The sequence below is a fragment of the Myxine glutinosa genome, chromosome 10 (genome assembly GCF_964187855.1).
Source record: "Myxine glutinosa chromosome 10, kmMyxGlut1.1, whole genome shotgun sequence".
Lineage (NCBI taxonomy): Eukaryota > Metazoa > Chordata > Myxini > Myxiniformes > Myxinidae > Myxine > Myxine glutinosa.
In genome coordinates this window covers 79,121,439-79,137,477 of record NC_136270.1, presented here as the reverse complement: position 1 = coordinate 79,137,477, position 16,039 = coordinate 79,121,439, and the positions used below count along the sequence as shown (strand labels likewise).

At 37.8% G+C, this 16,039-nt stretch overlaps 1 protein-coding gene across 2 annotated transcripts in view; it reads left to right on the top strand.

Moving 5' to 3' along the window:
* Positions 1 to 16,039, top strand: part of LOC137417425 (chitin synthase chs-2-like) — a 212,861-nt gene that overhangs the window by 157,627 nt on the left and 39,195 nt on the right. For both annotated transcript variants that reach the window (XM_078785804.1, XM_078785805.1), the window contains 5 exons: positions 984 to 1,551; positions 1,756 to 1,790; positions 1,998 to 2,084; positions 3,243 to 3,364; positions 4,180 to 4,330. In XM_078785804.1, the coding sequence (XP_078641930.1) occupies positions 984 to 1,551; positions 1,756 to 1,790; positions 1,998 to 2,084; positions 3,243 to 3,364; positions 4,180 to 4,330 (963 nt within the window). The remainder of the gene's footprint in view (positions 1 to 983; positions 1,552 to 1,755; positions 1,791 to 1,997; positions 2,085 to 3,242; positions 3,365 to 4,179; positions 4,331 to 16,039) is intronic.

Genomic DNA, 16,039 nt, shown 5'->3' with positions numbered 1-16,039 from the left:
TCCTTTTTAAATGCTGAGCATCAAGCAAGGCTGCAGAAAATTCTTTTTTAAAGTCTTTGGTATGACTCGACCGGGTTTGACCTGCTGCCCTCTCAGACTCAGAGTGGACACTCAAACTATTATTCCACCGAGTCTGGTGTGGAATATTGCCAATATAGACATATTATAATTGCAAAATGCAGCCTATTACATGGAGAAATGGAAATCCCCCACTAACATTATTCATTGTCATGTTTGTGATCATGACTTGAATTGACTTATTGTATTGTTACGTAGAAGTGGGGGTTGAGGGGTGGAAGTGGTCGGGGGGGGGGGGGAGGGGGGGGATGGTGGTCCATCGATAGATTGTGGTAAGAATAGTATGGACTGTTTGTTTGAGTAGGTTCGAATTACTCTTATATTAGGGGTCTGGCAGGAGTAAGTCGCAAGTAATATGTGCACTGATCGGGCAGTGTATGTAAACAACAGAGCAAAATAGGGTAAGGTTGTGTTGCATAAAACCTCCTCTACAGGCAAGGTCAGGTGGATGACTTTGGCACAAAGGCACATGGATATGTGGGGGGGGGGGGGGGGGGGGGGGGAGTGCTCCCTTCCTGAGTGGCCAGGAGGGTTATGTTATTATCGTTATTCAAACGTGTAATTCAAAATACCTCTGCAGTAATGGGGGGGGGGGGGGGGGGGGGGAGGACTTGTAATACCTTCTCCCACCTAGAGATGGTGCTACATGATACAAATTTACATTGATCATTTGTGTGCCTCCTCCCCCCCCCCCCCAACCCCGGATCCCCAAGACCACCGGCAAAAATACAACACCCCTATACACTAATTGGGGGCATGCTGATCCTATGTAGCGAGTCTGGATGTAATCGGCCCAAAAGTTTTGGAGGGAAAAGGTGCATCAAAAACAATGAAATGGCAATAATTCTCTTGTATCGGACTATGTTTTTGATGTTTCACGAATGATCCTGATTGTCTCTTTGCAGGTGCATTTCATTTTCTCTTCAAAGTGAACCCGACCATTTCTCTTGGGCTTTCTGTCATTCCACCTGCATTTTTTCTGCTCATTTGCTTCAAGACAAAAGAATCAATCCAGCTTGCCGTGGCTGCTGTCTTCACCATGATTTATTGTTTTTTCATGTTGGCGGCCGTATTGGCCGTTGTTGCTGAAATGATTACGGACGGACCTTTTACTCCGACGGGGATCTTCTTCCTTGCATTGATCATCATCCATGTTACAGCCGCTCTGTTTCATCCCAAAGAATTTTTTTGCATCGTTCATGGCTTTGTCTATGCCATCTGCATCCCCTCCGGGTATTTACTGTTGCTCATATACTCCCTCGTCAACTTAAACAACGTTTCCTGGGGCACCCGGGAGAACAAGGCAACGGAGGAGCCGACAGAAGTAATTGATAACAAAGCGAAGAAAATCAAGCGCAAGTGGCCATGGCAGGGAAGGGACTGGAAAGCGGATTGTACCAAATGCTGTTGTTACTGCTTGCCCTGGGTGAACAGCTACGAAGTGGTTGATTCCGATGAAGAATGGGCTTATCCGTAAGAAAACTCAGTCTTTACCTTTATCTTTCCATCATAATCGATAAATGTTCTGTTTCACTGTTCCAAACCTCTGATGATGTTGTGGTGTTCCCTCTTTTTGCTAATGTTGTGAAAACATCATCATGGATTGTAACTGAAGGTCAAACTTTGAAATGCAATTACTTGATCAGTTTGTTGATTGCATTTTGCTTTATTTTTCAGGTTATACACACACCATCCCAAACTTTCAACAGAAGGTGAGTGTTTAATGCATGCCTTCATGTGAAAAACACATTATAAAGATACATAAGGAGCCTATCTGTTTGTTACGTACGCAAATATGGCAGAATTCTTGTACCCCACCCTGCCCTCCTTTTGTCCCCCATACACCTCAAATGCCTCATCAATTTTACATTGTTTATTCATTGTTCTTTTCATCTTTATCCTGTCGTGCCATTGTATAGTATCAGTTCCTTTGCAACATGGGGTGAGAGCAACGCATTGGGACTTCACACAACAGGATATCAGCAATGATTCAAATGGAGGTTTGGGTAAGTGTAGTAATTGACTGTTTTGCACAAACATGGGGGAAGAACGGATGATTTGAACTGAACCCTGGAAGAACTTTCAGAATTCCATCCTGCTTTGCCTTTAATCTTTCCATGGGCTTGCCCATCAACATATTGTTTTTAGAGAGGAGTTCCCACAGCTAGCTCCCCCACACCTCCACCCACTCTCACCGAACCATTCATCACTCAAAAATATACCAAAGGAAGTGTCAGGATGATTATTAGTGCTTTGCATTGAGTGAGTATGAGTCACGTCAACTTGCTTCATCATAGTAAGACATGCAATTTGGTGTCTGTCTGACTGCAATGCATTCAGTCGTTACTTAGCCAATCTCAACCAAACTTGACAGGAGGACTAAGGGTCACACGATGGAGGTTGTAGTGACATCATTTGCCGACATCATTTGCAATTTGCATTTGCTAAGGGGTTTTCCGTCTTGGGCGAAATCCGTGTTAAGGTGCGTATCCGTGTTAAGAGAGCTAACCATGGCATTTTCCAAGGCCATTTCTAATAACAAAAATAATAACAACCCTAATGATAAGAGCATAATATTAATGTTATTACAAAACAATATTCATATAAGTAATATCCAACCCCCCCAAGAGGTGAAGATCTACTGTAATCTATATACCCAACCAGGGTTAACAACATGACCCTTCCTGCCACTAACGTGGCGTTTTTCGTGGCGGTCATTTGAAAAAGTCGCTACTGCTGTTTAACCCAAAACTGAAAGGGAGGAAACCCGGGGTGTGTTTAGTTACCAAACAGCTAGCTAGCACTTGCACTTGCCAAGCCAGCCTTCCTTATCGAAGGTTTTGAATGGAGTGCTTGCTCGAATGCTTAAAACACTGAGCGAGCTCTCCATAAGAAACTTGGTAAATACACCGTCTCCCCGACCTCCAATGTTCTTGAGGCCCGACCGTAGTTCTACTGGAATTTATATATTGCTGAGAGGAATGATCCTTCCCCCATTTGGAAAACAGGTGTACGAGTTATACAAATTGAAAAATAATATCTTGTAACATAATATCTTTCTATCTCTTTTGTTAACAAGTTAACTTTACATTTTAATGAATCCTTCGGAAAAAGTATGCTTTAATACTTCACAAGCAAATAAGAAAGAAACAATTTTATTTCAGATTGTGTTGAACACACTCAAGAACAATACGAAGCACTACTTAAGAAATACCAGGAATTGAAAAAAAATCTGAAAGAACGTGTGGAAACTGCCAGAAGCATTGCTGTGGAGTACGTGGATGAAGTAAGTTGCTAGGAGCCATCTCATTATTACATATTGAAAATGTCTTCAATTATATCCACCTTACACCTCTCCACTCTTGTGAGACTTACTTGCACAGTTCCAAACCACCCCTCCCCTAACCATCCCTCCAACAAATTCCTTTGTACACATTGCTTATTGGGTCCAATTGTTGCCTCGCTTCCCTACCGTCAGTTCAAACATTCTGTAACCTTGATCTTCCATGCACCTCAATATTATAAAGAATTTTTTTTGGGTAGGCCTCAAAAAAACTTGAGTGCTTTATAAATACCAGAATCATCTGTTGCTTCAAACAGACAAATAAAGTTACGTCAATATTTTGGGCAAACTACTCAAAATATAATGTAATAAAAGTATCGATGATAATGATTTGTACATACAACCCCCACCCATGGGGCACCATGTATACACACTAACCTGAACTGCCTCACCCACTCGCTTCCACACGTAATAAATGCATGCTCACTTAATCAAATGTCCTGGGTTTGGAATATTGTCATCTAATTTATCAATTGCAGGAAAGGCTTCAATGACCAAATCTGTTTATTTCGTAACCAGAGATTGCTTCCTGACAATGTAGGCGGGACGGTATGAAAATAATGTCTCTTATTTTATTTCTCGATAAATATAATTTCATTTAAAATGAAAATTACAGGGAATTGCATAAAAAGTGGCAAATTCAAATTATTTTTGCAGATAAAATTAACATAACATGCAGATAAAATTGTTGGTGTCTTTCACCATGCCTGAAGAATACCCCGCAAATATATCCTTTTTTAAACTGTCAATTTCAACAGAGATTTCTGAAAGACAACAACATTCCAGAAGATTATGCAGAGCTGAATGAAAAATATGGCAAGCTCATGAAGCGGCGTGAGGAGCTGGAAAAGGAGATTGAAAATGTCGAAGAATACTTAACAGGCATGGCAACATCAAAGAGAAATGACGGTAAGATATCAGAGCAACCCTGATTGTTTAAATGTCAGATAAGCAAGATAAGCAGGCTCGTCTATACACTGGAAACAAAATGTTACATTTGTTATTTTTGGTCAAAATAAATAAATATTGAGACCAGGAAATGAAAAAAAAGTTGTTTTTTCTCAACATTATATCCATATACATTTGTTCCCTTTGTACTTTTCTCTCTAGATCCCTCTAGATCCATCAGATCACATACTTTACCTCAAATCTGTACTATATTTCCAAATTAATATTTTTTATGCATGGTTGTAGCTATATGTGAAAAGGGGCGGGCGCCAGACATTAACGAGGTGTACAAAGATGATAGTTGCAGCGGGAGATGTCCGAGGCAGGTCGATGAAGAGGTTCTTGAATGTATGTATGAGAGATGGGTCAATTCCGGAGGAGTGGAGGACAGGGTTAATTGTGCCGATATGGAAGGGGAAGGGGATGTTTAAGATCTGGGAAGTACAGGGGCATTACACTCCTTAGTCATGTCATGAAAGTGCTGGAGAGGGTCCTGGACGGGAGGATAAGGAAGAGTGTGGAGAAGGAGATCAGAGAAGAGCAGCAAGGATTTAGAAAGGGTAGGGGAACGACAGATGGGATGTTCAAGCTGAGACAGTTGGTGGAAAAGAAGTGCAAGGTGAAATGGCATTGGGATTTGTGGATCTTGTTAAGGCCTACGCCACTGACCTGGGAGATATTGTGATGGCAACACTGAGATGGGTGGGAGTGCCAGAAGCAGAGGTTAGGTTGGTGGAAGGGATGTGCAAGGGAACAAAGGGAAGAGTTTGGATTGGTCCTGGGATGCTGGAGGAGTTCAGTTTGTACATCAGTTTGAGGCAGGGAAGCGCTCCCAGCCCATTCCTATTTATCATGGTGATGGAGCTGGTAAGCAGTAAGGTAAACATGAGTGGTATTCTGGGGAGGATATTGTATGCGGACAATCTGGCTGTTGTGATGGAGAGTGGGCAGGAGATGCAGGAAGTACTGGGGGAGTGGAAGGAGGCATTTGAGAAACATGGGCTGAAGATGAGTATGGAGAAGATGGAGGGGATGTGAATGAGGCAGTCGAGAAAATAAGTGAATATCAGGTTAGATGGGAAGGAGATCAGACAAGTAAATCGATTTTGAGTATCTGGGTGGAACAGTCACCGAGAATGGTAAGTCAGAGGCAGATGTGCAGAGGAGGATTCAGGTGGGTGCAAATGCATGGGGGAGGGTGGTGGAATTAATGGCAGATGGAAAGATATCAAAGATATTGAAAGGAAAGTTTCTGATGTCTTGTGTAATGCCGGCATACTTTTACGGTTAGGAGATGGAGACACTGACAGAGAGATTGTGACAACAGAAGCTGCAGGTGTGCAAGAACAACTGAGTCAGGAGAATTGCAGGAGTGAAGAGGGTGGATGGAAGGAGAATGGATTAACTGAGGGGGGAGATTGGTGTGCTGATGAGCTTGATGGGGAGATTGGTGAAATGCCAGTTGAGATGGGCTTAACATTTGGTTGGATGGGGGAAGAGAGAATGGCAAAGAGAGTGGATAGGTTGAGGGATCAAGGTGAGAGGAAAGGAGGTAAACCACGATTGAGATGGGGGGATTGTACGATGAGGGATATAACAAGTAAGGTGGGGTGGTTTGAGGGTGGGGAGAGTTGGCTGAGGACAGAGTGGAGTGGAGGAAGATCGTGGTCAATACAGGGGCAGAAGCTTGGTGCCATCTGACCAAACCCCTAATATTTGTTGGCGCAGGCATTTCGGTCGACGTCATGACGTCAAAGAGTGCCATTCTAGTTATTATTATTATTATTATGGCTGCAATGGATGAAACCATTCTTATCTACACCGTCTCATATGTCTCATTTGTACTATTGTGACTCCCTCACTGCTCAACTATCTCTCCAAATTTTCCCAAACTTCTCAGCCGTAACTTGGCAGTCCTTTAAAGTGTCTTTCCCAATCTTCCACCCTCGATCCCTCTTTGAACAGCCAATCAAGATGATGGGCCAACCTCAAATTCGAACCAGCCATCTGGCATAGACATCCGAATGCATATTGAAATAATAATTCTACTTTTAGACTGGGAATTAACAAATATTGTGGGGAAAAGTAAAAAAAATAGATTAACTAGATGGTATTCATAGAATACTTACCCTGCGCAGTCAACTTGGTGTGAGCCAACTCTTCTGTTTTTTAACGGTTTTTTCTTTGATCCAATATGGGTGCCAGACCCCATGAACGATTACATCATAAATTTATATTCTCTAATATAATTGTTGCGTAGATCACGCTCAATAAATTTAAAACTGATCAGACTAAGCATTGTCCCTGTCGAATTGTGACATCATAATTATGGCACCAATGACGTCATCATCAATAACAATTATTCCCCATGCGGAGTTCTTTACAATGAGCCACGTTTCAATTTTGTCCATGAAGCGGTTTTGGAGATATAGAGGTGCAACGTTTTTTGGTTTTTCCAAGATGGCGCCTGTAGCACGTGACCTATGATGTCATAATTATCTTTAAAATATTCTGCAAGAGGAGGTGCTTCCATGGTGAAAATTCTGTGTCCATCAGATCAACAGTTGCAGAGAAAAAAATATTCATACGAATTGGATGAAGCATTATAGTATCTTACTATAATTCACCAAATGTTGGTCTGTCTGTTCGGAGGTACCGTAGAAACTGCTGAACCGATCGCAAAGATATTTTGGGTGGGTAATCCTGGGACCCCTGGGAGTAAAATAGGCTATTTAGTTTTCCCAATTTCAGCTTTGATCTCCAGCATTCTCAGGTTTGGACTCCCGCATAACATTCGCGTTCGCATAACGTTCATTGTGACGATGTTCTCATTGTGACAATGTTGTGACGATGTATGTGTTCACGGTAGTGTTTGACGTGACGGTTTGAACGTAATTTCGTCATGTTTTTAGTTTCGTAATCCTTTAATGAACGTTTAATGTTTAATGAACGTTTAATGCCCTTCAATATCCGGGGCCGCACGCGCGCTACACTGGACGGGCCAGCGTGTACCTTGCCCTTCGCCGTCATGCTCGGGTAAACCGCTGAGCCCCAGCCATGATGGGGACTGGGGTTTGAGACAGTGTGCCACGAACGAGGAATTCCCAGTAAGCGCGAGTCATCAGCTCGCGTCGATTAAGTCCCTGCCCTTTGTACACACTGCCCGTCGCCGCACAAACATCACAATGAAACACAATCACAATTCACATATTCGTGCAATCCGTAATTTCGTATATGTATTTCGTTTCGTAATCCTTTAATGAACGTTTAATGTTTTATGAACGTTTAATGCCCTTCGATGTCCGGAGCCGCATGCGCGCTACACTGGACGGGCCAGTGTGTACCTTGCCCTTCGCCGTCAGGCTCGGGTAAACCGCTGAGCCCCATCCGTGATGGGGACTGGGGCTTGAGGCAGTGTCCCACGAACGAGGAATTCCCAGTAAGCGTGAGTCATCAGCTCACGTTGATTAAGTCCCTGCCCTTTTTACACACTGCCTGTCGCCGCACAAACATCACAATGAAACACAATCATAATTCACATATTCGTGCAATTCGAGAAAAGCAACTTTTATCAGCAATGTCGTCTATCCTGAAGTTCTAAGCTGAAGAAAAGGTACAAAATCATTCAATTATTTTCCCTAAAGAAAAGCCTACAGTTGATATCACGATTTGAAACACGATGGAATAATATTTACCGATATGAACAGTGATGTGGCTTTTATTGAAATTCTAAAGATACCGTTTATACTAACAACTTGATTTTGATGATTTACGTGTGATATGATTTGACAGATGTTTACATGAATCGTTAAAAAAAAAAAATTTCTGCCTTCAATTTCTGATATTTTGCCTTTTCATTTCGGCTTCCCAATTGAAGCCCCGCCCGTAGGGCAGGTACCTTTGCTAACTATACTAGTCGAGTTAGGATGTCATAATGAAGGCATCAATGACGTCACCATTAACATATCTTATTCCAAATTAGGGAGCACTTGACAATTAACTAAGTCTCAATTTTTTACATGGTGTGGTTTCAGAGATATGGAGCTGAAAAGTTTTACCAAGATGGCGCCTGTACCACATGACATATTACGTCATAATTATCATTATCATATTCTACAGGAGGATACGCTTCTATGGTGAAAATTTCTTGTTAATCAGATCAAGAATTGCGGAGAAAAAAATTCATACTGATCAAATCAAGCATTGAACTTGTCGAATTATGACGTCATAATGAAGGCACCGATGACATCATCATCACCAGATCGTATTCCCTATCGGGAGTACTTGACAATGAGCCTTGTTTCAACTTTTCCATTGAACGGTTTGGGAGATATGGAGGTGTAACTCTTTTCCAAGATGGCGTCTGTACCACATGACCTATGACGTCATAATTATGAATAAAAACATTTGACAGGTGGAGGCGCTTCTATGGTAAAATTTTGTGCCAATCGGACCAACGGTTGCCAAAAATTGTTTTTTTAATGCAGACGCGCACATACACGCACCACACGTATGCAACCGAATGCCTAACCCGACTTTTCGCTTCGCGAGTGCAGGGTAATAGCAGATGACAAAATAGAATACCGCCTGCTGGCCATCCAATACTTACCCTACTTGGCTCAATCATGTAATACTTCCATTCTAACCCTCTGCTAGTGCGGCAGGTCTTTGGACCTGGTTCGTTACATGCAAAAGGGGTTTGAGGTACTCCGCCCCATTACCAGAGGGTGAATGGAATTATGATTTTTAGCTGCGATGTGTGGTTGGTTGTTGTTGTTTTTTTGTTGTTTTTTGTATACAGAATCGAGGCTCGTGAAAGAGCTAAGATTTATTTCACAAACATATCAAACAGACAAACAAAATATATAACAAGTACAGATACATTCAAAGTACACCGCCCCCATGCCAAATAATTAAATATCCTACAGCGCGGCATTGCCGGGGCGCCTCCGGCGCCCGGCAATACCGCAGTGCAGCTCATAGAGGCTGCATTGGGAGGGAGAGGTGTACACAAATTGATTGATTAATTGTATAATTAAAATCAATAAAAGATTATCACAAAATATTTTCTTAATCAATTGGCTAATAGCATAACTAAACCACTAGTGCTTCATCCGAAGATGTATTTTATAGAAATTTAATTAAATAAGTCATTAATGAAAAATTAAATAATTAATTGATTAATCAATAAATAATTAATCGATTAATCAATAAATAATTAATCGATTAAATGAATAATCAATAAATCAAAAATATCCTCAATAGCCACATCACTTGGTCACTGTCATGTCCAAATATTAGCTTCCCAGCTCAAAAGGTGCCTGAGATATTGGCCAAATGAGAAAGAAAATAAATAAATGATTAATAATGAAAATAAATAAATAATAATCATGAAAAAATTAAATTATCAATCAATTCGGTCACAGAACACATAAACCAGCACCATTTCATCAGAATCTGTAACTGATTTTTATTTATTTATAGTAATTAATCGAATAATGAATTAATTAATCGATTAATTGATTAATTGATCAATCAATAAATCAAAAATACCCTTGATAGCCACATCACTTGGTCACTCATGTCCAAATATTAGCTTCCGAGCTCAAAAGGTGCCTGAGATATTGGCCAAATGAGAAAGAAAATAAATAAATGATTAATAATGAAAATGAAGAAATAATAATCATAAAAAAATTAAATCATTAATCAATTCGGTCAGAGAACACATAAACCACCACCATTTCATCAGAATGTGTAACTTAAAAAAAAAAAATTTTAGTCATTAATTGAATAATTAAATAATTAATCGATTAATTGATTAATTGATCAATTAATAAATCAAAAATAGCTTTTGCAGCCAAATCACCTGGTCATTGGCATGTCCAAATATCAGCTTCCTAACTCAAAAGGTGCCTGAGTTATTGGTCAGAAGAGAAAGGAAATTTGATTAATTAAATAAGTACTTAATTAATCTCTAATAATTAAATAACTCCTCAATTAATTGATTAATCAAAAAACAAAAATACTGTTTTTGAGAAAGGACTTGCTCACTATTGTGCCGAAATTTCAGCTTCCAAGCTCAAAGGATGGCTGAGATATCGCCCAGACAAACAAACAAGGAAACAAGAAAGAAAACAAACAAGTACAGATACATTCAAAGTACACTGCCCACATGCCAAATAATTAAATATCCTACAGCGTGGCATTGCCGGGGTGCCTCAGGCGCGCGGCAATACCGCAGTGCAGCTCATCGAGGCTGCATTGGGAGGGAGAGGTGTACGCTAATTGATTGATTAATTGTATAATTAAAATCAATAAAAGATTATCACAAAATATTTTCTTAATCAATTGGCTAATAGCATAACTAAACCACTAGTGCTTCATCCGAAGATGTATTTTATAGAAATTTAATTAAATAAGTCATTAATGAAAAATTAAATAATTAATTGATTAATCAATAAATAATTAATCGATTAATCAATAAATAATTAATCGATTAAATGAATAATCAATAAATGAAAAATATCCTCAATAGCCACATCACTTGGTCACTGTCATGTCCAAATATTAGCTTCCCAGCTCAAAAGGTGCCTGAGATATTGGCCAAATGAGAAAGAAAATAAATAAATGATTAATAATGAAAATAAATAAATAATAATCATGAAAAAATTAAATTATCAATCAATTCGGTCACAGAACACATAAACCACCACCATTTCATCAGAATCTGTAACTGATTTTTTTTTTTTTTTTTAGTAATTAATCGAATAATGAAATAATTAATCGATTAATTGATTAATTGATCAATCAATAAATCAAAAATACCCTTGATAGCCACATCACTTGGTCACTCATGTCCAAATATTAGCTTCCGAGCTCAAAAGGTGCCTGAGATATTGGCCAAATGAGAAAGAAAATAAATAAATGATTAATAATGAAAATAAATAAATAATAATCATAAAAAAATTAAATCATTAATCAATTCGGTCAGAGAACACATAAACCACCACCATTTCATCAGAATGTGTAACTTAAAAAAAAAAATTTTTTAGTCATTAATTGAATAATTAAATAATTCATCGATTAATTGATTAATTGATCAATTAATAAATCAAAAATAGCTTTTGCAGCCAAATCACCTGGTCATTGGCATGTCCAAATATCAGCTTCCTAACTCAAAAGGTGCCTGAGTTATTGGTCAGAAGAGAAAGGAAATTTGATTAATTAAATAAGTACTTAATTAATCGCTAATAATTAAATAACTCCTCAATTAATTGATTAATCAAAAAACAAAAATACTGTTTTTGAGAAAGGACTTGCTCACTATTGTGCCGAAATTTCAGCTTCCTAGCTCAAAGGATGGCTGAGATATCGCCCAGACAAACAAACAAGAAAACAAGAAAGAAAACAAACAAGTACAGATACATTCAAAGTACACTGCCCACATGCCAAATAATTAAATATCCTACAGCGCGGCGGCGCCCGGCAATACCGCAGTGCAGCTCATCGAGGCTGCATTGGGAGGGAGAGGTGTACGCTAATTGATTGATAAATTGTATAATTAAAATCAATAAAAGATTATCACAAAATATTTTCTTAATCAATTGGTTAATAGCATAACTAAACCACAAGTGCTCATCCGAAGATGTATCTTTTAGGAATTTAATTAAATAAGTCATTAATAAAAAATTAAATAATTAATTGATTAATCAATAATTAACCAATTAATCAATAAATAATTTATCGATTAAATGATTAATCAATAAATCAAAAATATCCTTGATAGTCACATCACTTGGTCACTGTCATGTCCAAATATTAGCTTCCCAGCTCAAAAGGTGCCTGAGATATTGGCCAAATGAGAAAGAAAATAAATAAATGAGAAATAATGAAAATAACTAAATAATAATCATTAAAAAATTAAATTATTAATCAATTCGGTCACAGAACACATAAACCACCACCATTTCATCAGAATCTGCAACTGATTATTATTATTTTTTTTCGTACTTAATCGAATAATTAAATAATTAATCGATTAATTGATTAAGAAATTAATCAAAAATATCCTTGATAGCGACATCACTTGGTCACTCATGTCCAAATATTAGCTTCCGAGCTCAAAAGGTGCCTGAGATATTGGCCAAATGAGAAAGAAAATAAATAAATGATTAATAATAAAAAATAAATAAATAATAATCATAAAAAATTAAATTATTAATCAATTCGGTCAGAGAACACATAAACCACCACCATTTCATCAGATTCTGTAACTTAAAAAAAAAAAAATTGTCATTAATGGAATAATTAAATAATTAATCCATTAATTGATTAACTGATTAATTAATAAATCAAAAATAGCCTTTGCCGCCAAATCACCTGGTCATTGGCATGTCCAAATATCAGCTTCCTAACTCAAAAGGTGCCTGAGTTAATGGTCAGAAGAGAAAGGAAATTCGATTAATTAAATAAGTACTTAATTAATCGCTAATAATTAAATAACTCCTCAATTAATTGATTAATCAAAAAACAAAAAATAACGTTTTTGAAAAAGGACTTGCTCACTATTGTGCCGAAATTTCAGCTTCCTATCTCAAAGGATGGCTGAGATATCGCCCGGACAAACAAACAAGAAAACAAGAAAACAAGAAAGCAACCAAGAAACCAAGAAAACAAACAAGTACAGATATATTCAAAGTACACTGCCCCATGCCAAATAATTAGCTGCAGCGCGGCATTGCCGGGGTGCCTCCGGCGCCCGGCAATACCGCAGTGCAGCTCATTGAGGCTGCATTGGGAGGGAGAGGTGTACACTAATTGATTGATTAATTGTATAATTAAAATCAATAAAAGATTATCACAAAATATTTTCATAATCAATTGGCTAATCGCATAACTAAACCACTAGTGCTTCATCCGAAGATGTGTCTTTTAGAAATTTTATTAAATAAGTCATTTATAAAAAATTAAATAATTAATTGATTACTCAATAAATAATTAATCGATTAATCAATAAATAATTAATAGATGAAATGATTAATCAATAAATCAAAAATATCCTTGATAGCCACATCACTTGGTCACTCATGTCCACATATTAGCTTCCCAGCTCAAAAGGTGCCTGAGATATTGGCCAAATGAGAAAGAAAATAAATAAATGATTAATAATGAAAATAAATAAATAATAATCATAAAATAATTTAATTATTAATCAATTTGGTCAGAGAACACATAAACTACCACTATTTCATCAGAATCTGTAACTTAAAAAAAAAATTTTTTTTTGTCATTAATAGAATAATTAAATAATTAATCGATTAATTAATTAATTAATAAATCAAAAATATCCTTTGCAGCCAAATCACCTGGTCATTGGCATGTCCAAATATCAGCTTCCTAACTCAAAAGGTGCCTGAGTTAATGGTCAGAAGAGAAAGGAAATTTGATTAATTAAATAAGTACTTAATTAATCGCTAATAATTAAATAACTCCTCAATTTATTGATTAATCAAAAAAAAAAATACCGTTTTTGACAAAGGACTTGCTCACTATCGTGCCGAAATTTCAGCTTCCTAGCTCAAAGGATGGCTGAGATATCGCCCGGACAAACAAACAAGAAAACAAGAAAACAAGAAAGCAACCAAGAAACCAAGAAAACAAACAAGTACACATACATTCAAAGTACACCGCCCCATGCCAAATAATTAAATATGCTGCAGCGCGGCATTGCCGGGGCACCTCCGGCGCCCGGCAATACCGCAGTGCAGCTCATTGAGGCTGCATTGGGAGGGAGAGGTGTACACTAATTGATTGATTAATTGTATAATTAAAATCAATGAAAGATAAATGATTAATAATGAAAATAAATAAATAATAATCATAAAAAAAATAAATTATTAATCAATTTGGTCAGAGAACACATAAACTACCACTATTTCATCAGAATCTGTAACTTAAAAAAAAAAAGTTTTTTGTCATTAATCGAATAATTAAATAATTAATCGATTAATTGATTAATTAATAAATCAAAAATATCCTTTGCAGCCAAATCACCTGGTCATTGGCATGTCCAAATATCAGCTTCCTAACTCAAAAGGTGCCTGAGTTAATGGTCAGAAGAGAAAGGAAATTTGATTAATTAAATAAGTACTTAATTAATCGCTAATAATTAAATAACTCCTCAATTTATTGATTAATCAAAAAAAAAAAATACCGTTTTTGACAAAGGACTTGCTCACTATTGTGCCGAAATTTCAGCTTCCTAGCTCAAAGGATGGCTGAGATATCGTCCGGACAAACAAACAAGAAAACAAGAAAGCAAGAAAGCAAGAAAACAAACAAACAACCAGAGTGAAAACTGAGTACTCTCTTTCAGCGTGAGTCACTGCCGAGCCCCCTTCAGTGCCCAGCAATGACGATTTGCAATGCCTGGAGATGGCATAGGAAAGGAGCGGTGTACAACAAACAACCAGAGTGAAAACTGAGTACTCTCTTTCAGCGTGCGTCACTGCCGAGCCCCCTTCGGTGCCCGGCAATGACGATTTGCAATGCCTGGAGATGGCATAGGAAAGGAGCGGTGTACAACAACCAGAGTGAAAACTGAGTACTCCCTTTCAGCATGCGTCACTGCCGAGCCCCCTTCGGTGCCCAGCAATGACGATTTGAAATGCCTGGAGATGGCATAGGAAAGGTGCGGTGTACAACAAACAAACAAGTACACATACATTCAAAGTTCACCGCCCCCATGCCAAATAATTAAATATCCTACAGCACGGCATTGCCGGGGCGCCTCTGGCGCCCGGCAATACTGCAGTAGTAAGTGATAAATGTTGCTTCTGGGACACCTCCGTTTAACATGGGAAATCCCTATCTAATGTAATTTACCCCCTTGTCTTTTTCAAAAATCATAAACACCTCTATTTCTCCCTCTATGAACCTATAATCCTTCTCACCTTATGAACCTATAATCCTTCTCGCCTTATGAACCTATAATCCTTCTCACCTTATGAACCTATAATCCTTCTAGCCTTATGAACCTATGATTTTCTTCCTTTATGAACCTATAATCCTTCTCACCTTATGAACCGATGATTTTCTTCCTTTATGAACCTATAATCCTTCTAGCCTTATGAACCTATGATCCTTCTCACTTACATGTAATTTTTACCCTATTCCCCCCACAACCCCCTTAATGTAGTTCCTTAGACCACTCTACTAATGAGCCTATAAATATATTATCTCTTTCTAAATTTTTAAAGAGTTCCATTCTCCTGTAGAACTCATCCCCATCAAGTATATTTATAAAGTATACAGGTTCCTTAACCTTTTGTTGTGAAAGTATAAAGTGGTATGTTTCACGGAGGGTTCTTGTTTGACCTCCTCCTCTCCCACATACCATTTTAAAATTATAATATTTATTATCCGATTGATAACCATTAAAGTTCTCACTCCACTCTAATATATTTTTCTTCCCACCCTCCATTACCCCACTTAACAAATGAATACGTTTATCCGTCTTGAGAACCTTCTTACCAGTGATTCTCTCAACCTCTTGAATCTGATATTTTTCACATTCGTTATGTTTTCCATTTATATACCAAGGTTGATTACACCTCCACTCTTTAGTCTGGTTGATACTTGGTTCTATCATTTATATAATAGTAAAAAAGG